Source organism: Micropterus dolomieu, linkage group LG05 (genome assembly GCF_021292245.1).
Source record: "Micropterus dolomieu isolate WLL.071019.BEF.003 ecotype Adirondacks linkage group LG05, ASM2129224v1, whole genome shotgun sequence".
NCBI lineage: Eukaryota > Metazoa > Chordata > Actinopteri > Centrarchiformes > Centrarchidae > Micropterus > Micropterus dolomieu.
In genome coordinates this window covers 16794845-16818325 of record NC_060154.1, presented here as the reverse complement: position 1 = coordinate 16818325, position 23481 = coordinate 16794845, and the positions used below count along the sequence as shown (strand labels likewise).

Below are 23481 nucleotides of genomic sequence, written 5' to 3'. Positions count from 1 at the left end.
TCTCCACCAGATGCGCACAGAGTGTAAGTGTCCCCCACGGTCAGTTATTCACGGGTTGTTAGTGGACTAGTGCAGCGTCCAAACAGAATCAATATTACATAGATTCATCATAGATTTGGCACATGGATTACCTCTGTGGCAAAGTGAAGTTTGATGGTTTTGAGGTTGTTCCAGACACAGCTTACATGCTTTTTGTGTGTGTTAATGTGTGTGTGTGTGTGTGTGTGTCTGTTTAAAGAAGGGTTAGATTTTAATATATTACAAACTGTGTAAAAGTGTTCGGGAATAAAGGAAAGCAGTGTTGTTTTTAGCTTGACAGTTTTAAAATGATCAAACTGCTTATTCATAAAGCCAAACATTGCAGAATTAACCTACATAGATGCTTGTGGTAATTAAATCGTGAAAATTTTGCCGTTACACAGTTTTCACACACCAGTTTGTGCATATAAGTTTGTATGGTATATTGACATCTTTCTCCTCCTCTCTATCTCTCTGGCACACACACACACACACACACACACACACACACACAAGGCTGTAGACTCTAGCTGTGTGTGCTGATTTGATAACAGGTAGGGCTTCTGTGCGCTTCGTTTTCTGTGTAGCAGTCGTTGACAGCTGCTCGTATTGAGTGGAGCTTCCTGTTGAAAGACACAGTGTTTACATCCCACTGGCAGACCACAGGAGATCAATAGCAACCACTCGATGCTCATGCATACACATATAGTGTCTGCTGCCCGCTATTATTCCCAGGGTGTATACTCCTTATCAGCCAGACTTGCATGTGCACTCCATGCATCAATAGTCACACTCACCATATGCATATGTCTCGCTTTTTATGTTTCTTTTTTGTTGTTGTTGTTGTGATATCGTGTTGGTGTGATCTGTCACGAACAAACTTTAGTAAGGAAACGGATGTAATGGAGTAATAAGAGGGTGTAAACATGAACAACACAACTGGGAATGCTGGCAGATAGAAGTTTAGAAGGAAAAAGATGAGGCGAACAAGCATCCAAAGTGACTAACACAAAGTTTGGTCATTTGAATACAAAACTATAGAGATAAAAAAAACATGAATTATGACAACACCAGAGACTGTCATTTAAAGAACAACCGCAGATCCGAGTGTTTGCCATCTTTAATCAGGTTTAGGACCAACACATATTTAATAACAGATCCCATTTAATATACTCAAGAATGAAAACAAAAGGATTCAGTAATTTTCACCTGACAGCTTACTGCAGCCTCAGTGTTGTTCAGTCTCTTTAAAAGGTATTCATCCAAAAGTGACATCCGCTGCCAGCTCTCTTACTGACCACACTGGTAGTCTTGTTTTTGATTTCAAACACTCAGGGAGGAAACATTACAATACTAATGGTGGTTGTGTTTGAAGTGAGAGCACGCCGCACTCGACTGTTTCCCCTCCTGTTGTGATGGTAGTTTGTTCTCCTAATGTCCTCCCAAGTAAAAGAGGCTTTCATCCTGGCAGGAGGGGAAACTCTTCTCAGCTTTTTACCTCCTTCCCTTCATCTTATAAGGGAAAACAGAGTATTTCCCCCATGTATTTAGATTTAGGTGCTGTCTTTGTGGTTTTATACATGCTTGTGTATCGGTGAATGCAGTGTGTGTATCTGTGTGTGTTGCAGCTTCCGTGCGAGCTGACGTATCTTCAGACGTTTCATAGTGTCGGGCTGTGGGACCACACGGCTTGACGGAGACAGACAGGATTTCTATGAGTCTGGCAGTAGGCCTTTACAGTAGCATGGGGAAATCTGGGTGTGTGTATATGTGTGTGTGCGTGGGGGTCTTTTTGTGGTGACCATCAGCACCTGTTAGATGGTCAACAGAATGTTCTGCCGAAACATGAGTCATAAGACATCTTGCAGTTGCCACATCTGCCTCCATCGCCTACTGTGATCAGCCCACATGAACAGCACTGGTTCTGTGTAAAGAGAGAGAGGGGGAGGCTCGAGTATGCTGAGAGAGTGGGAAAGACAGACAGGAGAGAGAGAGAGAAAGAGAGGGTCATAATGAGTGCAGAGCCCAGGGGTCATTAAAACAACAGCCTTGTTTTAACAGAGACCATCTTTCCTTCTTCTCCTCTCTCCGTTTTCCCTCTTTCTGCTTCTCTCTCTGCTCACCTGATCGACTTGCATCACGGCTGCCTCTGATCTCACATCAAAGACCTGGTTTGTGTGTGTGTCTGTGTGCGTGTGTCTATAGGATAGGCTCCGGGTATTTCTCTAGATTGAATCACATGTTCGTAAGAAGTGGCACACACACACACACACACACACACACACACGCACAAACTTACATCCTCCATCCTGTCCCCGGAGCCTAACGAATCAGTCAGGCAGATAGAGAGGGCAGGAAGGCCAAAAGCTCGGGTTAAACACATGCTGCAGAGGAGCAGCGCTGACAGACAGCGAGACCACACCACTGCTGCACGCCTGGATGGCAGCCAGGAACCTACACATATGTATACTAATGCAGTATGTTTGCATTTTATGTGTGTGTTCACCATGGTGTTCGCCTTGTGTCACGCACAAACTTCATTACCGCATGTCACTTGTGCTTGCTGCAAGTCTCCCAGCTGTGGAGGAGCTTGACAAAAGCCAACACGTCAAAGGCATGCCAGGCGTGCTAGCTTTACCTCCCGAATACACAACGTCCCGACATCATTCAGTGGCTTCATGAGCAGGATTGACAACCGAGATGTTTTTTGTTTTTTTTTAATAAAAAGAAGATATCTTTAGGGAACTGCAAGTGTCTGGGTGAAATATTAGAGAATATACTCACTGTATCACTCCCTCATTTACTCATTCCCTACTCCCTTTAGAATAGACTCACTAGCTTAGTCTGTAGCGTGCAGTACATTTAATATTCACACATTTAGAGAACACATATGAACAATCAGAAAAGTCATTTTACGTCATTGCTAACAGATGTAGAATAGAATGGTAAATTCTGCATCTGTAAAATGCAACACAATGAATTGTGTGATTTTAAGCAAAGAACAGTGTACATGGCATGAAAGAAAGTTAGCATTTGCTGGAGTATACAATCACGTGCATGTAACAGTTCAAACATATTAAAGCACAAGAAACAGTGCAGATTACTCACACATGCATCCAAAATATCCACACAGATCGATTTAGTCACTTCCAGTGCTGCTTTGCTGTTCACAAACTCCCATCAGGGCCGGTGCACCCCTGCCTTAAAGGTCAAAGTTTGACCCCTCACCCCGCTGTGAAGGGGTGTAAACACTCCCCTAATTCTCCTCAGAGAATAGCATTGGGTCCGGGCCATAAATCACAGGCCTGATAATTGATAGGAAAACAGCAGTCCAGCAGTATATAACCTTTTACGTGTCGTCTCAACTCTTTATTATGGTGCTAATGAGTGGCCGTGGATCAGGGTTAGAGCCGCAAGCGAAGGGGGTGGAGGGAGAGTTTGCCTCAGTAAAATACGGGCTACTGGCTACTTACGCACACACACTGGTAAGGGAGACACACATAAATACATAAACACAGGAACTCGATGTGGACTTAACACTGCCACAAACACAAACACACATACACATACACACCAGAGGGCAAGCAGACGCTCAACTACACACAGGAAGGCACTCACAATGAAGGATATGCGCGTATGCAAACATTCCCTCACACACACATGCATATGCAAATACACACACACACACACGCACACCCACACACCCACACACCCACCCACACACACACACACACACACACACACACACACAGTAGCTGGCAGGCTCAGCAGTGTCCATTACAGGCTGCCATTAGTATGGAGATTGTGCTAATTGTTCCCACAGACCACACAGGCAGCGCTCAACAGGCTCACTGTGAGTCTGAGTAAGAGCAGGGACTCTGCTTTACACATCCTATTGTCTCAGCCGTGACCCTATTAGTGCAATTACAAATCAATCACTGAATGATTATGGGATATATGCTGTGGATTGTTTCAATGCAAATTACACCATTATAACACATCAAGCGTCAATGCTACTGTTTTATGTTTCACATAAGAAAAGTCATGCAGCATCTTTACCTCACATAACACTGCAATATCCGTCATGACAATCCAATTGAGAGCACGTTGGAAATGTGCGATCAGTGTGGTGATCATGATACAAGTTTCCAGCCCAGTTTTACCTATTTCAAGAATGTTTTTTCTTTCGAAACAGGTGTAATAGCTGCTCTATTGTGGCATCTTTTTCTTTCTTTATTACAAAACAAATGTGAATATGGAAATCAATATTTAATTGTAGAAGATCAAAGTGTAACTGGGTACATGTTTAGTTATTTTTTATATTAAGTGTTACAGTCAAAAGTAAAATTACACCAGGATAATTGTTGATATATTGTTCTTTTATTCAAACTCTGGTATCAGTTAGTATCACACAGCTCTATTAGGATGAAAATGCTGCTCTGAGTTTCATGTTAGAATTGGCTCGTAAATCAATATCTAAATATCTATGAAAATATATTTATGGGTATGTTTCATGATCATAATGTGGGTTTTAAATGAAACTCTAATAACCTCTAATATATAAATATGCCATTGTCAGAGACATTTCCATTCCACATAAAAATACTTATTACTTACTTAGTATTTTTAATTTAACTAGATAGTTAACTTTGTAGTAATTGAATATTATCAGCTTAAATCCCCCCTGAACAATACAGATCCTCTTCTCTGCCTTAGAAAAATCTATTTTAGTCAAACATGTTTAAAATATGTTTGTTTGGTATGACTTTATATTTTAGTTTTATTATGGTGATCATTTTTTTCGTTTCATTTTAATTTTGAAGATAAACACTTTGAGGGTAAAGCTGTTTTTCCTCTGAGACTCATATTTTAGTGTAAAATCTATATGTTGCTATATCAGTGCATCTGAACTAACAGTGTCTCTGTACTAAGTAATATTTGAGAGCCAATATATACCCAATAATTGCATTTAATTAGTAAATGCTTTGAGTTAACAGTTTGAAGTAGCTGCTTATATATAAGGCGACTCCTGGACTCTACATACTTCTACTCTGGGTGGGCTGGTTTTGGGTTCTGCACACTGGAGAGGTTCCAGTCTCATTACCAGCAGCTCAAAGCTCCTGATCAGTCAAGTAGAGGAGATTGAACTGTGAGCGGCTCCTGTGTGACCCCACTGAGCGAGAACACAGGGGAGAAGATCTATACCCGCTGGCGCTGCCACAGGCCTCTTTGTTCTGCTGTGTTTGCTGACAGGAAAGATCGGAGGGGCGTATCGGTGGGGGCTCACACTGCGCTGCGCTCACCAGGGCTACTACATTGGTTTGTGTGTAACTGATATGTACATGAGCACACACACACACACACTCAGAGATGTGTTTGTCTCGCCCTTTTTCCCACACAAACTATTACAATGTGTGCATATTCACTTGAGGAGGGTCGTCCGTCTGAGTGTTGTATTAAAGCTCAATATATCTTTCTCTCAACAAGGCTTGGGGGTTGTGAGAGCCGAGTCAGTCTGGTGCCGGGATACCGCACACAGCATGCAGGGAAGATGTGCCCTTTATGCTCAAAAGAAGACAACATCAACAAATTTAAAAGCATTGCTCACCTTTGTTTGCAGTGTAATGCTTAAACCACATAATGGATTTCAGCATTTAGTTAATGTGGGAATTTAGCCTACCAAATATCAGTATACATTTAGTAAGCTAGCCTATAGATAGGTTAAATTCTAAGTCGACCTTGCCCTAGAAGCAATATCTTTAAGGGAATATTGATTGATAATCTGATTTTGGTAACAGGAACTTTTTCCGTGCCAAACTTGGTATTATTGTTCAATTTACTGATTATTAAGCTTTTCTGTAATCCATACTCATTTTTATATTCAAATAAATTATTGTAAGAACTTTTATTCAGTGGTAAATTCTGATTTATATTTCCATGGGGGAAAAGCCACCACATAAAATTCCCCAAATTAACATACTTGCTAATCTTTTCTAGTACAGAATTAAAGCTATTTCATCACACGAAGGGAAACATGATATCTTTAACACTTGTACAATGTAACTGAATCCAATACCAAAGCCCTGCAACAAATATTTATTTTGTGAATTTCAGAATGTTGCATTTTTATTGAGACTTGTTGGTATTAGTTAATTCTACTGTTTGTGGGGAGTAAGTTGTGGTGGTGTTGTATTTGGTTGTGTTGAATGTCCAGTTATTTTACAGTAACATGCTGCAAGTTGCCAGAAAATAACAAATCTAGGCAGCAAGTTCCATACAACTTTCAAACTTTCATGTGAATCATATACAGTGTAACCTTGCACTTGTGCTGTAACTCTGGGACTTCTCTAGGAAAATGAAAACAGCTGCTAAAAATAATAAGAACAAGTGTTTTCCTAGATATTTTCCAAAAATTGTTTTCATCTAAGATTTCTTCACCTTTTGTCGTGGAGTAATCCTTTAAACTCACTGCTTTAAAGGCCCCTGATCCCTCTTTCCCTTTGTATGTTGGTTACTGAAGATAAGCTGCTCAATCGGCTGTGTCTTTCTACTATTTGAAGATAAAACCATCGTCATCAGCCATAATTGTTTGCTCATCCAGGCAGACACAATAACATCTTTTAGGAAGTGTGAGTAACCCAAACACAGGTGTATCACAGAGCACCAGGTGCTTGTGGTCCTCTCGTACCAGCAGCAGTCAACACTGTTTCTGACAGTATCAGATGTTATCTGGAGGAGAGGTGGGAGGGACAGATGGCTTATCTGTAATGATGCCTGATGATGAGGCCAAAGGAACTGCAATCGAGGCCCAATGCGGGGCTTTTTTGGTCACAAATTAAGAGAACACAACTATTTTTGTTTGAAGTTTACAGACAGCTTCAAGGATCTCTCAGTCTCCCTGCAGAGCGCTGCTCTCTGATGGCTAAGGTTTCTTCTGCTCACCTGTGCTGCACAAAGTGTATGTGGGACAGGTGTGAGGGGAAAGCAGGTGGGGGTGTTTTCCGTCATAGAGCAGGACAGTGTAAGTGTGTGCTCGTGTGCGCATCAGCTGCTAAGAAAAGAAAAATGTACTTTGAAACATGTTAACTCACAAAAGCGACTGAATGTAGCATGCATGTACTGACCTTTTTGTTGTGGTGGTGTGTTTTTCTTATTCTTATGGATTTCTGGCAAAAGACTGACATCACACTGCTGATAAAATGTTAGTACTCAACACAGTAAAATGCAGCAATTTTGTTGTCAATCCGAATCAAAAGAGCAGGTTTCTCTTCTGTCATGGATGTCTGTCTTTCCTTCCTCTTTTTTTCTCATTCCTTTCTCTGGTTTTGTCACATGTGTGTTTTGTTGAAGCTGTGTAGTTGTTCACACAGTTGGTACAGTTGTATGCTTCAGTTTTTTATTAAAAAACAAAAGCCAGTACAACAGAACTCAGAACCTGATGAACATACAAGTAGTTAACATAGTGAGAAGAGTGCACAAGCTGACAAAACAAATCAGAAGTAAAAGTACACAAATAAAATTACTTTGAAGAAAAGATAAAAAGCATAGTCCTACCCAGACGTCACTCTATAGAACGATCATCTAAGAGCTCTCTAATAAAGAATTTGAATTCGATATGGAGTTCTATCAGAAAAGGACATTTTCCTAAAATCCTCAAGTCGTTTAGTCAAAGCTTTACTGAAGCTTTACTTTACTTTAAGACTTCATTCCTCTCTTTTTCCTCTCTATTTCTTGTAATACTTTCCTTATTTCTCCGTGTTTTTCCCCCCAGCAAACTCATCTGGAATCATAATGACAGAACTTATGTTCAGAACAATGTAGCTGAGTACCTTTTTTGTTATGTGCTGTAACTGTGCTAACAATTGTACCTTAAACCTCTCACCACCATCTGGGAACCTCATCTGAATTTTTAGAATGTGCCGCGTGCACCTGATAGCAGCAGTAAATCCACTGTTTTTTCTTCCCCCCAAAGAAGATTGACTGTTAGTGGATGTGTTCAGAACACTCACTTTGTTCTTACTGAGTCTCGCTGTTTCAAAATTGCCAAAACTGTGGCATGATGTTTGTTTAGGGAGTTTAGGAGGATGCGTGCGCCTAAAATTCTGAATGTGTCGGAGTTGGTACCACAGTGATCTACTTGACGTTCAGGCGTGATCTCTGGGCTTTTATTTCCAATGCATTTGGGGAAATGTAGAAAATCACGAACTGGTGGAGAAGCAGACGAAACACCAAAAATCAGAAAGTGCAAAACTGAAGCAATGTAACACAGGATGCAAGAGTAAAGCGCTTGTCGACACAGCTGTAAGGAAATGAACCCAACTGATCAAATATATAGTAACAACTCACTTTTAAAATCTTTCCTGTTGTTGTAGTTGTTCAAGTACCACTGGTGAGTGCTCTTATAATTAAACTCTTCAACTCTTCCACACACAGTGATCAACCCTGTTTAGAAAAGTTGAGTACTTGATGCAAGCAACAGAGCGATCGTCTCATTTTCTCCTTATTAACCACTAAATGAGAGAAAGAGCGAGAGGGGAAATGAAAATGTGAGAGAAGTGATGAGGAGACGATGGAATAATAAGGGAGAGAGAGAGAGGTGGAGAGAGAGGTGGAGAGAGACAGAGAGAGAGAGAGTATTAATGTGTATTAATCAGTGGTCCGGGTAATAGTGATCTGTATTTTTGGAGCCAATCTAATTATCCTCTAATGACGGATTGTGATCTGTTATTATTATTATTATTAGCTCATTAATGTCTCTCTCTCTCTCCACACACACACACACACACACACACAAACACAAAGAGTGGTTGAGGTGATCATGATAGGAATAATGTATACATTTTGCTTCAACAACATGCAAACATACAAAAAAGGAAAGAAAAAATTGCAGCAATCACATCGGTACGCAAAATATGATAATAATAAGCTTTATATATATAGTTCCAAAAACACTTCGGAATATACACATTCAAATATAAAAGACATATAAAATAACAATAGTGTTAAAATAACAGATGGAATTAATTAAAAGCAAGATAAAAGAAATGCGTTATCCGAGGTTGCTTGTCTTAATATACCTCACAGCAGGTTTACACATTTCATGAGTTGCGTACTTCCAGAGGAAATCCAGCAAACTTGCAGTTTTTTGTGCCAATTGGATTTATTGCTCCTACATATGATAACAAGCGGGGCGTTGCTGTCATCATTATCTGCAAAATGTCAACTTTTTTGGATCTAACCGAAGCACCCTTGTGTTTTTCAGCTTCATCATTACTTACTGTTTACAAAGTGTGGTAGATTTTCTAAACTCATACAAATCTGTATGTATGGAATTAAAATGTAAAATTCTCCTAAAATACTTTATGAAAGTTCTCACATAACAGCCATAGGAAATGTAATTGAGGAGCACAAGATAAAACTCCCTCCTGGCGAACATTAACTCAAGTTAAACTTAAATCTAATATGGCAATTGATTGCCTGAAGTGTGTTGAAAGACGTTCAAGTCCTGACAGTACGATCCAGTGTGACAGAGTTGGATCGTTTTATATTTCAGTCGGTCTAACGAGCGCAGGTTGATGGCATCAAAAACAGTGAACAGCTCTATTGCTGTCCGCTGTCAGCAGCTTCATGATCCAACGTAACTGCACTGACTTTGACAGCCAGCAGTCAGCAAACGGATGTCAAAGTCTGCATTTGGCGTTCACTGCCAAGAGTATGAGCTCAGGTAAGGCAGGTAGAGGTCTTTATGGGTGTACAATTTTAGACTTGTTTCCAAACAAACCTCTGGAAAATGTTCCTATAACCAATTTATTAAAAAGAGACCCAATCCCAAAACTGAGGACAGTCAGAACAAATCCAAAAAGAGGATAATTAGACCTGCTCCAAAACACCCAAGCAGGACTTGAAAATACCCAAACAGAGAAAGAACACAGGTCATTTGTCATCTGTCAACTATTTGCAAAAAAGAGCTTCACCTTCTTCCTCACGTGTGCCATTTTTCCAAAATTCTATTTTTCACCTACGATGATCATGATGCACCATGTGATCAGAGCAAGTTTGCTTAGATCCACTGAGATAGTAGACATATTGAAACATAGATCCTAAACCTGCCACAATACAATGGGACCCTACCTGACCCAATTACACTGAATGTAATTTGGACCTCATCCAACTGATATCCTAGGTTGAGTCTCAGTTACGGAACCAAGTGGACCCATGAAGACCTCGATTAACACCAAGCGGGAAGCTTTCGGTCTGATACAAGAAGCCAATGCGGAAGTCCCTTAACCCTGTATTCTATTGAACGGCCAGCAGGGGACGACTCTTCTGGTTGCAAAAAGAAGGCCGGTTCCATTAGAAATAATGGTAAAATGACCCTACTTCTAACCTGATTTATTACCTCTAAACACTTTCCTAATGAGTTTATGGTCTAAATCACTAGTTTCAGGTCTTCTTCAATACAACATGATGTTCATTTAGTAAATTGTGGTGCCATTTAGAGAAAAATAGACCATAAAGCAAAGTACCCACGGCACTGTGTAAATTTAACCAGTGCCATTGAAAAAGCTTATTAGGAGTTGGCTGTTCACTTTCTCTGGTGAGTGCATTTTATGTTTAAAGACTGTTGTAGACAAAATTGTCAGCCCTGTTAAAATGACAGTTAACGTGAATTACAGTTGCACCTAGCTAAGCAAGCTAGCTAGCTCCACACATGGACGTTAGTTCCATCTCGTCCAAATATGGTCACGTCCGGTGCCGCTGGTTGCAAAAACTCAACATGGTGGCGCCCTATCAGCCAAAGTTGAGGCTTCAAAACAGCAGTCCAAAAACCAAAGGGTGACGTCACGATGACTACGTCCAGTTCTTATATACAGTCTATGATTGACACAGCAAGTAATGCAAGTAACGTTAGCAAACTGTCGCTACAATTGCTGCTGCAAAGCTAACATGCATAGAGGATCATAGAGGGTGAGACTGTCCCAGAGCCAGCACACCATCATCACAACATCACACATCATAACCACACCATGTTTTGGCAATCTAGAAAGTAAGCTGAATGTGGGCAAGTCATTGAATGTTACCTGACACACAAATCATGGCAGGAATAGTGTTGTGTAGCTAGGTCCAAGCCACTTTTCCCATTTACAGAGCTTAATAAGCTCTGCCCCATCAGGAATCATCAGACTTCAAACTGCAGATGATTTAGAACAAAACTCTTCAAATAGATCTACAGATATTTTCCCATGAGGTGGCTTGTAAGTAGCCTCATATTACCGGACATACCCAAGGACAGTCCTAACTTTCCCCCTGACTTCCACTCCCTCTCTCCAATCTGTAAGTCACTATCAAAGATCATTGAGCCATGCATCTCAATGAGGGCCAGATTGATTCGTTGGAGCGAAGCGGAGGCAGGGTTCGATCTTTGCCCTCAGGTCCTGAGAAGGGAAATATGGTCACAGGGACACAGTCACACAGCTACGCAGTCCACTCTCCATCAACGGGATGATTGGACACATACATGCTGAGCCACGCCAGCACCTGATGGAACAATTGTAGTGGCTAATGGAAAAGATGAGAGAGAGAAAGAACAAGAGGGAGGGGGAGAGAGAGAGTTCTCACAGAGAAACTGAGGGTTTGTGCACTGATTGACCTATGGTCAGAGAGGTTATGTCCATTGATCTGTAGGGCAGAAGAAAAGGGCTTTGGCCTGAGGTGCTTCAGAATGAGTATATTTGGGGTTTGGGATTCCTGTCCATTCTCACCAGGAGCTTTTTCATCATCTGACTCCCCAGGACTTACAGCTGCTGTCTCCCATTGTCCACGTAATGCACAGAGCAATACAGAGGCCAAAGGCCAATCAATGTTTTACAAGAGGTTGATACAGATCTTATTAGTCAATGAATGATCATTAGCGGTCTAACGAGGCATTGATTTGTGCAAGGGCCAAAGGTTGCGGTGGTGGTGGTGAGTGTCTTTAATACATTAAACACAATTGATTGCAGAGGAGGGATATTTTAAAGGATGCTGGAATTAGATTGGACAGTGAGAGATTTGAGGTCAAGCCAGGAGAGGAAGTGTGCCTTCATCAGCCATTGAATGTGGTTAGGACTGAACATGGAGCCTTGCAGCACATTTGTCTTTTATGTATTACCGGTGTAGCAATTCAGCAATTAATAAAAAGCAGATATCTAGAAGTACTAAGTCAAAGGCAACTGGACTTGCTGTTTCAAAGGCTGCTGCTCCAGCCTTTGAAAGCTGAGGAAATGACTCTGCTCATAGCAGATGTGTTACTACAGGGCCTATTATGTTGCTCATTAAATACCCAACCTCTCAATAGGCCATTATTTCCCCAATAAAAAACAAACGGCGGCCTGCATACTTTCCCCTCTCCCCCCTTCGCTTCAGAGGTTAGTTCTACCTCACAGACGGTGAAAAACCCTGACTAATATCCTGCATGTGATGCTTTTAAATAGGAAGCAGGCCGTGGGATAGGGTGGGGTACAGGTGTGGCAGGAGCCAATGGTTTTTATAGTCCTTCATCTCCTCTGAAAGTGTGCCAAGGGCCTGCCTACACAACCCACCACTGCAGTGTTAGCTGCCAAGAGTTAACTTTACTCCCCCCGCCAACCTCTACATGCTTACTGGTTATATAGAGTCTGTGCTTGTTATGACTTTATAGAGGGATTTCTGATGTGCTTAGAGAATTGTTTGATGATTGGAATAATGATGCCAGTTGCAGTGAGTTGTCTCAGCACTTTATCGCCAATGAACACAGAGACAAAAAGACACAGCTGACGCAAAACAAGCTCCACATCCTCCACATCCTCCCCTGGATGCTTGCTCGTACGTCCCCTGCCATTCAAAGCTGTCCAGTCCTCCTCACGTCAATCAGAATTATACCACGTCCACAGGTTTGTCACCGGGGGACGGTCGTCACCATGTCTCCCCTGCAGAACAGCCTTTTCATGCCCCTGCATAATGTCAGCGGGTGACATCCAGGCCTGATGTGATGTGGCATTCACTAAAGGTCACGTTAGGCATCTCCGCTCCGCCTGCATCTGCAGAACTGGCAGCCGTCATATGGGCGCTGGCATCGGCCATTACCCAGGCCCTCAGGGGAACTCGGATTCTTTGAGGATTTGTCAACGGGATTTTGATCTCTGTTTCAGTGGCAAGCACTGAACACAGCACAGTCACAGTCCACGTGTGGATGCAGAACAGAAACTGGATTTGACCATCAATCATACAAGGGGGCGAGGAGGACGACGATATCTTGTTTTGTTTCAAAACATGAACTTTACTATCTCATGATGCTCTTGATAATGGGGATGAGACTGAGACATATCGCAGCATTTTGATGGGTTGCTCGCCCCACGGGTGTGTTGTCTTTAAATCCGTGGGGAGATAAAACAGAGATTGTATTCTGGCATGTTTCTGTATGCTCGTCTGTGTGATTCCTTCCTGAAAAAACTTTGTATAAATTGATATATTTTCAATGAAAATACATGTTTTAGGTTTTTCAGCTGTACATTGAAGAACAGTTGTAAACTGATTATGATATTAGTTTAGTCAGTATTGAAGTGACCACCATTCTGATCCACACATTTTGTTTCATTGTTTCATTGAATATAGCCAAAGTAGCATCCTCCCAAGTGGGATCAGTAAGTTAAGAGAGCAAATGTCAGCCGGACAAAGGCTAGACATCCAGGAAAGGAGGTCCTGAACTGGCGAGACACAAAGACAGAAAAAGGAAACAATCAGAGACACAGAGACAGTGAATCCATTTGGAGATGGGCCAGTCAAACTCAGCACAGCCCGGCGAGAGAGGGCCAATCCATCCGAGCCAGTTGCTGTAGTGAGGGAACAGTTAACAAGCCCCACAGGCAAGTTTTACAGCCCCCTGTTGTGTATCTGAGACCCCCCAGGCTGAAAAGGGGCTGAGGCTGACTGATACTGACAGGGTTTATGTGGACGCGGTCGCAGGGCAGTGGGGGGATGGAGACGTGTAAAAAAGGTGGTCAAGAACCAACAGCTGTCACTTACGAGAGCGTGGCACAAGCACATGCGAGTCAGGCCTCAGCAAAAGCATGTACACACACATACACACACACACACACACACACACACACACACACACACTCATCCATACATCCAAACAAGCCTACTCCCACACCATTAAATGTGATGTTTGTGTGGCGCAGAGGTGAAGGATGGGGGGAGGCTGTAGCTGTAGGAGGGGGGCTCACCCAAAAAGTGGACCAATAAAACACCTGAAAATCAAATCCCATTGCTCTTATCGCGGCGCCATTCAGAGACGTTATCTGTGCAGGTAATGTGGTTATAAATTCAATTTCAGCCCAGAGATTTCATTGTTTACTGATGCCTGCATGTTCCGGGCGGCAGAGCGTAGAAAGCCCGGGAACGTTCGATGCGTGTCGGGAAAAGTCATTTAGGCTTCCGCGAGGGGATGCAAAAAAGGTGCGAGAGAGGGGGGTGAAACCAGGAGAGCTGTCACTCTCCCAAGGACACGCGACTCCTCTTTCTATTTTCCGCCCTATGTTTTATTTAGAGGCCATTTTATCCTATTTGGTTCCTCATTATTGGGGCTCATAGCTCAACTGATGTCAGGGGACGGCACTTGCCGACAGATATCGGCACAGAGCTTGTCATGTCACTGGTCATTTGGAGTGGAGCTGGGGAAAAGTGTTTGTCCAGTGTTTGGATAATAGGGTCCTCAAGGAAGATCAGTGCAGTATGCTCCACACTGAGGGGCCAGAAACTGTCACAAATACTAATCAATTTGTAATTTCCTACATTTAAAAGTGTTAAATTGTGTTTGCCAGTCCTGTCATTTGTTTTCCTTTGACTGTGCAGAGATGGGAAATTAGGTGCATCTTGCCTACTAGCTCTCTCTATGTGATTGATGGCTTTCAGGAGTAAATCACCTCATCTACTAGGTAAAATCTTGATATAGTAGAGCTCCTCCGGCTCCCAGCTGGCTGCTTATGGCAGTAATCCATCAGTGGGGCCCAATGGGCCGAGTGGCCCTCCTGGGTAATGTTCCTATTGACAGCCTATGATGTCAACACACTGACAGCAGGGGGCCATAGCAGTGTGTCTGTGTGTTTATGTGTGTGTGTGTAACCTTATTTTACTCTCACTGTCACTGCCTGTCAATAGTACAGATAGGTCTACTGAACACACATACAAACACACACTGTGAAGGCTGTTCTCAACTACTAAATCCTATGCTAACTATGAATGAGAGGTGTCATGGTGGTGTAAGGGTTTAAGATGTTGACTATGTAATCCCAACATCTGCAGTTTAAGTCCATCATGAGGCTTTTGTGGAATGTCATCATTTCTGTCTCTATCATCTCATTTCCCGTCACCTCTCTACTGACTGCTATCCAATAAAAGAGTAATACAACAAATGTAAATAAAGGAGAGGAAATCACCTGCCTGACTGACTAATGAGGTTTTAGTTTATTTAGACCTTGAGTACTGAAAGACAAGCTTATTAGTTATATTCTCACAGATGCTGTTTTCATAGCCCCAAAGAATAGGCCCACATGAAAAAAATTATGATTTTTTCCTGTAACACCTCCTTTAACTCTCCTATTATCCAGGTAAAGTGAAGGGTCTCTATGACACTCAGGCCCCAGCGTGTCCAGTCTGCCAGGCTATTCTGCGACCAGGAGAGCTGCAAGAACACATGGAGCAGGAGTTGACCAAACTGGCCCAGATACAAATCAGGTATCACAAATGACCACTGTCTGATTTCACTCCATTCACATTATAATATCTTCTCTATCTTTGTCCATTGTCTTGTGATGGTTTTATCCAGAAATGTTGAGAATGTCTTCCTCGCATCCTCCTTCCAGCCATTTTCACTTGTTCCATTCATCCATTTGTCATTCTCTTCCTGCTTTGCAGCGCAAACCTTCTGTTCTATTCAGCTTTCAGGTGATAATTAACGTTGACAGATTTAGTAGCTGGAGGCCCACCTCCCCCTTTCATTTTCCCCAGGTGGTATCTCCTGTCTTCACTGTCACCTGCGTGCAGTGTTTACAAGCTGCCTCATTCTTCCCTACATATTTCATATTAAAGCCTCCGGCCTCGAGGCGACAAATCATGCAGCGGGTGGATAATGTCCTGCTAATGGCTGCTTTGAGCCCTGCACGCACACACACTCACAGTTTAAAATGTACAACCGAGGACCAGAGGTGTACACACACACACACACACACACACACACATACATATTACCTGATGCTTGGACCAGAAGAATGATTCCTCCAATAAAGACATTACACTCCAAATCTGCTTAACGACCGCTTCGTGGACAGTAATGGTTTCAAATTGAACTTGGCCCACGGGGACACTGTGTATGTGTATGTGTGTGAAAAACGATGTGTGTGTGTGTGTGTGTGTGTGTGTGTGTGTGTGTGTGTGCAGTCTCTGTGTGATAGACATAAAGTGAGAAAGAGTAAAATGAGGTTACACACAGATTCAGACAAGATAAAAGCAGGTTATTTATGAGATGACATTTAAAAGACAATATTTTGTTTGTATATTTTATACGAACATAGTATAGTTGATTTGTGTGTGTGTGTGTGTGTGTGTGTGTGTGTGTGGCTCCTAGTGCCAAGCTTGTTAAACATATGAGCTTCTGTATTATTTGCCTCTTTTCTCTTCAGTGGCACTCCAGTGCAGCACGACCACCTCATAAGGACACCAAAGGTAAGGTCGACATCCTCATAAGTTTCAAGAGAACACCACAGCCATCCTGCCTTTGACTCACTTTCCCTGTGTTGTTTCTCCCTTTTCTGTCCAGTCTCTCTCGCTCTCTCTTCATATCAAGCGCGAAGGAGGTTCTCCCACCTCGCCCCCTCGACCGTCTGAGGACACCCACTCTGACCGTTACCAAGTGAGGTTAAAAACAGAGTAATATGATGGTACACGTGTGCATTTCTACCAATTTACAAGTATAAATGGATAAATGAACCATGCCTTTCCTAAAGATGTACAGAAACCTAAACTGTTAGAGTGTATTACAATACTGAAGTACAAACATAAACATACTTTAATAGTATTTATGTTTAGTCAGGATCATACTGCAGGTAGTTACATAGTGAATCTGTGAAATTATCAGGTAGTTCATTTCCAAATGTGTGTACTTCATAAACACATCCTGGTGTGGTGCCAGTGACTCACCAGTTTTGTGGTCTGGGGTTGATCAAATGCTTTGCTAAACTCTCAGTACCTCACTTAAAAGTAATAGGTTTATCAGGAGCCGTGTCAAGTCAATTTTATTTATATAGCTCAAAAACACAGTTTTTGTTTTAAAGGGCTGAACACAACTGAACAATGCATTACACTATATTTCCTGAATTCATCAATTCATATAAGATACACACCCCAAAAAATAAAACTTAAATAATAAGTGTGAGAATCATAGAGAAGAACAACAGAAATGGGATCCTTTAGAGCAGCAGTTATAGAAATACAACATGAAGAAACAGAATGACAATATTAAGTAATAAAGGTGGAGTGTTATCCATGACAAGCACAAGAAATGAAGACATCCAGTGTGTTAATGTCTTACTGCCTTCTGCTGTGCTGCTGTTTGTTTATTCCAGTAAGAATGTGTGTGAAATATATTAAATTCTACATGACAAAGGGACGAAACATCCTGATGTCGTTCTTTGTGTTTGTTGCAGACGTTTCTCCGTGTGCGGGCGAACAGACACACAAGACTAAATGGTACGTTGACGCATGCAGAGTGGACTAAATGTTGTGTTTCATTGCTGCTGACTCAGTTTGTCGTAAAGAGAAACTCAGTACAGAGGACTCTGTCAGGTCGGCAGTTTTGGCTGTTTTTCAATGGCTTTGGTGTCAGAGTATTTTTTTTTTTTCAGATATTCTAGTTTCCTTTGTTCACACTGATGCGACCAGTTATGTGTTTCGTCCAACCCCCTCCCCCCTCACCAGTGGCAGATATCACCCTTTTTCCCACAACATCTCCACCGGCCTAGCGCCCACACGAGCAGAGGAGCTATTAACCCTTCAACTTTGACCTCTTGATATGTTAACAGTCGATGACCTCTGCTGGTGCAGGTGCTACGTCAAATCTGCCACATTACGCCCCCACAGCGCAGGAGCCCACCTAGACTGCACACAAGCTGGTAAGACCCACCGAGAAGCACTTTCTTCATCATCAAGTTGAACTATAATGAGCAGCAGTTGAGTTTTGCTTCCAGTCTCTCAATTAAAAAAAGCATGACTTTCTAATAGAGGAGCTTATAAATCATAACTAATGGTTTTATTAACGGTTATCAACTAATTTCTGCTGTCCAATGAAAACTTCCAAAATGTCAGCTTCATCATGAAATATGAAAAAGTTTGTGCACCAGTGTGCTGGTGTTAATCCTCCACTGACATGACACTTGCTTTTTACAAAAGCTTACAGTTGTAAAAGTTAGTATGTCATTAATAAAGGGTTGTTATCATAATCCATCAAGTGATGATCTAAAGAACAAGTTAAAGGGGGATGAACACCAGGCAGTGGGATTTTTATTAATTATTAATAAATTATTAATGGCTGAAAACAGATCTTGAACAGATGAAGCAAAGTAAATGATTTAGAAAGCATTAATAAAGTCATTACTTAGAACTTTTGAAACCCTTTATAAAAGGTGCCGTATTAGAAATTGATACCAATGATCAATCAGTAAATAAACAACAATAAAACAACATTTCAACTGTCCAGATTGCTCTGCAATCATGGGACTATTTTGAATGTGATATAATAGTGTCTCTGCACTGATATAGACATGTAGACCTACAGAGCTTCCTTAAAGCTGCGGCTGACATCTTACTGATGTTATTATTACAGCTGAGATTCTCCGGCTCTTAGCTGACTCTTCAAACTGCCAGTGCTGTCGAGCTCTGTTAGTCTTTATTGGGCCTTATAACAGGACAGCATAATGAGCTTCTAAATACATGTCAGGGAGGAAGAAGAAGAAGGTAAGAGGAGGAGGGGGCTCCTCTGTTGATTAATCAACCTCTCTCTCTCTCTTTCCTTCTCTCTCCCCTCTCTCTGTTTGATGAGCTCTTCCTCATCTATGAACGTCTCTTTAACCCTCATTATGTTCGTTGGCGGCGCTCAGGTCACGGCCACCAGCTCTCTCTGTGTGTAACCCCCCCCCTCCCGGGGGCCACTGTCATCCACTGGGAATTAGAGGGCCCTAAAACTTAATGTCCCCTTATGCAATCTGCAGTCAGTCAGGTCACAGTGGGAGAGGAGGTGCAGTTGGTGTTCTGCCATGTTAACTTTTATATCAGAGAGGAGAGAGGGGAGAGTAGAGCGGGATGACAGGATGGGAGGAACGTTTTGCATCTACTGCAGTTGTTGTCTGTATATATTTGTGTAATTGTACTAAAGTGTCTGCGTGTGAATGTGGTCGTGATTGTGTTAATTCATGGAGGTTAATTCATAAGCTGTACACTTTTTGAAAGGAGCTCAAACAACAAAAGAAGCTGAATGTTGTTGCTATCAGATGAGCTCAAGTACCCCTTGATCAACACCACCTAATGTGTTTATTTAAATTGCTTTTAAACTGGGTGTTTTTAACACTACTAATTATATAAAAGTTGATATTATTGCAATACCTTGGTTTCTTTTTTTTTCGTTAGGTTTGGTCAGGTTTGCAATTATGCTCTTATAACTTGGAGTAGCAGAGTTTCATCCATTTATTCATTACTTTTAGCTATATATTATGTTTATTTTTATCCTTAACTCAAATATATATTCTACAAATACACATACAAATGTCTATTCCACAATCTTTTGCATGCACTCTGACAACTGCAGAAGTGGTCAGGAATCACTGTAGTGCATTGTCAGAATGTGAAAATGAATAAAAACTTAAATGCAGAAAGTAAAGAAATGAGTTTTCCACAGTGTCATAAAATGACATGAATTCAATGTTAATCAACCATTTTCATGTTTGTCACATAAACAAGTATGGTAGTGGGTGGTGAGCAGGGCTGAACCTCATGTTTCACTTCATAAAAAAGCAACATGCTCCCTCCCCAGGGTTATTAAGGTTTTCTTTGAACCCTCCTCTTGCATGTGAAAATGCTAAGGGTTACTGTAAATTGGTGTTGTTCTACATTGTACCCCAAATCAAACCTTAATAACCGAATTGGACTTCTAATGTACCCATTAATAAACCTTTGAAACAGAGACAGAACTTTTATGGTAGTTGTCTTTTAATGTAAAAGTAAATTTAACTATAAACTACATTGCAAATAAGACCCTCCCCTGATCTCCCCCAAAAATCAGACAGCCGTACCTTCAACCAAAAGAAAACTTACAATACTCTCTCCCTAATAACCTTTATACAGTCCCTTCTCTGTGTGTGACACAAACTGCTGCTTTTTCTAACCTCCTTAATGTTTTCTTTTTGCGGGAGGCTTACACATTTCTATGTAAATAAAGTATCTTCTATCACATGGAAAATAGTTGGATTTTAAGACAGAGAGAGCATGTAAAAAAATGTCATGGGAACAGGCCTGTTATTCAATCTGCTATCAGGAATCGGGGACATTTGTATGAGTTACAAAAAGAGGTAAAAGGGAAAAAAAAGCTCACAACCTGATAACTATGAAAAGCAATTAAAAAGGGACCAGCTGAAGTCACTGTGGCCTGCTTATGAAGAATCTGTATCTCATCTTTCTCTGTCTTCTGTCTGTTCCCAGTCAGGATCGGAAAGCTGAAGAGGAGGAAACCAGAAGAGGGACAGGTATGTGTTTTATTTATGTTTTTCAAAGAAGACAGATGAAAATATTTGTTTCCTTGACATTTTTATTGTAATCGGATATAGATGATGTGTAGTGGGCAGACCTCAGGTTGAGAGAATGTCGGTGATCCAAACCTTCCTGACTGCTTTTGATCATGTAGCATCAGGATCACTGTCAGCTCACTGTGTATCCATGTGAAAACACTGCCGGTGTTGGTTCACAGCTATGAAAACACAGAAGCAGATACGTAGCCCGAGGCTGTGGGAGGGAAATATGGACTTATTCACCCAGACAGAGAAATTGTGTGCTTTATGTGTATCTGTATGTTGATATTTATGTGCGTGTGTGTATTTTAGGAGAGTTCAGTGGACTTGGTGCCATTGGAAGACGAGTGGAATGAGAGGAGAAGGATACAGATGGCGTCTATAGTCGGAGGATTTAAAGGTAAGAGTCAATCTGAGTGTGTCACAAGTGTGTGTGCGTGTACCATCAAGGTACTTGCGTGTGTGATCTTGTTCATTGGAGCGTGAATGATTTGACTGAGTGACAGTTGAAAAACCGCTGAACTTTTCAGTCCAGATTAAAGCGGAGCAGCTTGCCTTGAAGGTTAGCTTAAAAGTAATGGTTTCCTTTACCCGAGGAGGAAGCTCTGACCTGCAAAGTTGTTACACACTGACTGACAGACTCAAGCAGAGGGTGGTAGGAAGACAGGCAACGTAACATTTTGTGATTCTAAAAATGTGTTGTGACCTTATAAATAAGAACAAAACTTCTCCGCTTTGTCCTTTTACAAGCAACTTCATGCCACCGTCGTTTAAACGGGAAGACCAGCAACATCAGTTTTGATGTTCTTGTTGAAATTGTCTCAGGTGCAGTGCTGGTGAGCACAACATCTAAAGAGTGTCGAGACAGCGATGCAGACCTGGATGTGGATGGAGATGACACTCTGGAGTACGGCAGAGCGCAGTATCCTTTAGTGTGAACACAGCAGCAACACAGAATTTTACTTTTACAGTAACAGACAATACATTTTTAACCATCCCCTTTTTGGAATCAATCATGTTGAGAGAAAAGTTGGTTTTAACTTGGAAGAGGAGGCCTTACTTGGTAAAAATGTGAAATATTTTTTTTCTCTTTAACTTTTAGACAAACTATCACTGTATGTAGTATTTGTCAGCATATTACAGGTTAGATTAGTGTTGTTCAATGTTTCCTGACCTTCGTCCTCAGATACACAGAAACAGATGTAATCCCCTGCTCAGGAGAAAGCTCCAAGGAGACAACAGTGAAGTATGTATCCCACTTGATAGGGTCTCATTCACAGTGGATATTTAATTAGATATAAAAATGATCATACGATCTATTCCCTACTATTCATCATGGGAAGGTTTTCTTCAATCTTTCATGATTTTTGGCTTTTAAATGTCCGTTTTGTTTGTCTTTTTTTTCAGCAGCAGCAGCAGTACATTGCCCGACTCCAGAGTAAACCTAGAATTTTCCAAATGGTCAAATGACGGTGAGTTAAGTAAACTCTGAATGAACGAATTGTTCAAATGAGGAAAGGAGAATTGTCTAAGAACAGGATCTTCCACTATTCATCCATTTTAATTGTTTGTTTACTCAGGAAGTCCATCCACCAGCAGTGGAGAGAAAGTAGACGGCAGTATAGCTGGTCTCCCCAAAACCTGCAAAAACTCAGAGATTGAGACGTAAGTTTGTTTAATAAGTTTTGGGGTTCTCTGTCTGAGCTTACAAACACACGAGTGTCACATTTATCAGTGCTAATATGCTTAAAGGTTACCAATGTAAGTGGTAAAACACACTTCAAATCATGATTTACAGTTCTATTTAAAGTTTTACAGCAGCTGAAAGGGTTCAGTGACTTATTGTTTTTAGATTTTTAGACATGTTATTTAAAGAAATAAGAAAAACATTCAGTAAGTATTTTGTTTTTAACTGGTAATATAATAACACAATGAAAATATTAATCCCAGTGAATAAAATGCTTCAGTTTACTATTGCTTGTACTGCACACACAACCTTCCTTCATTTGAGTACAATGGTCCTGTCTGCCACATCTGTCATCACGCACTGTTCCAGATGTTGTCTTTTGATGTAGAAGTATTTGTTTTTATGTACACTCACATGGTTTGGGCTCCAGAACTGTAACCAAGTTAAAAAATCATTCAGATATAATCACGTGTCATGCTGGTGGAAGTAAGGTAGGTTGTGTGAAGCCAATCCCAGGTGTGAATCAGCCAATCAGAGTGGGGGAAGTGTAACCATCCCAAACTGTGAAGTGTATTTTGGTGGCCTGGCTCTCTGCGTTGAATCTGTTCAGACTACCTGCTCCTGCTCCCGCCAGTGTGATACACAATACGATATCAATGTGATGATATCATTAATCAAGGTCACAGCAGGCGACGCACGCATGTACACGCATTTCATCACACTTATTGCATTGTAGCTCGTCTGCTTCGATGTACAGTATGTTTGCACATATAGTCTATCGTGTAATTGTGCGCGTGTCTGTGTGTATGTCTATCTCTGTGAGGACCCTGACACCCCACCCCCATCTGCCTATGATAAATGAGATAGCGAACGCGGCCGATGTGGTTGCAGATACATTTCATGCTCAGTGTCCATGTTGGCCAG

The 23481-nt window shown here is 41.4% G+C and overlaps 1 protein-coding gene across 2 annotated transcripts in view; it reads left to right on the top strand.

Annotated features, from left to right (window-relative positions):
- Nucleotides 1–23481, top strand: part of rnf220b (ring finger protein 220b) — a 31330-nt gene that overhangs the window by 5686 nt on the left and 2163 nt on the right. For both annotated transcript variants that reach the window (XM_046049227.1, XM_046049228.1), the window contains 11 exons: nucleotides 15648–15774; nucleotides 16719–16761; nucleotides 16856–16948; nucleotides 17742–17784; nucleotides 18117–18206; nucleotides 20785–20828; nucleotides 21183–21270; nucleotides 21696–21792; nucleotides 22057–22116; nucleotides 22278–22342; nucleotides 22451–22535. In XM_046049227.1, coding sequence (XP_045905183.1) covers nucleotides 15648–15774; nucleotides 16719–16761; nucleotides 16856–16948; nucleotides 17742–17784; nucleotides 18117–18206; nucleotides 20785–20828; nucleotides 21183–21270; nucleotides 21696–21792; nucleotides 22057–22116; nucleotides 22278–22342; nucleotides 22451–22535 — 835 coding nt within the window. The remainder of the gene's footprint in view (nucleotides 1–15647; nucleotides 15775–16718; nucleotides 16762–16855; nucleotides 16949–17741; nucleotides 17785–18116; nucleotides 18207–20784; nucleotides 20829–21182; nucleotides 21271–21695; nucleotides 21793–22056; nucleotides 22117–22277; nucleotides 22343–22450; nucleotides 22536–23481) is intronic.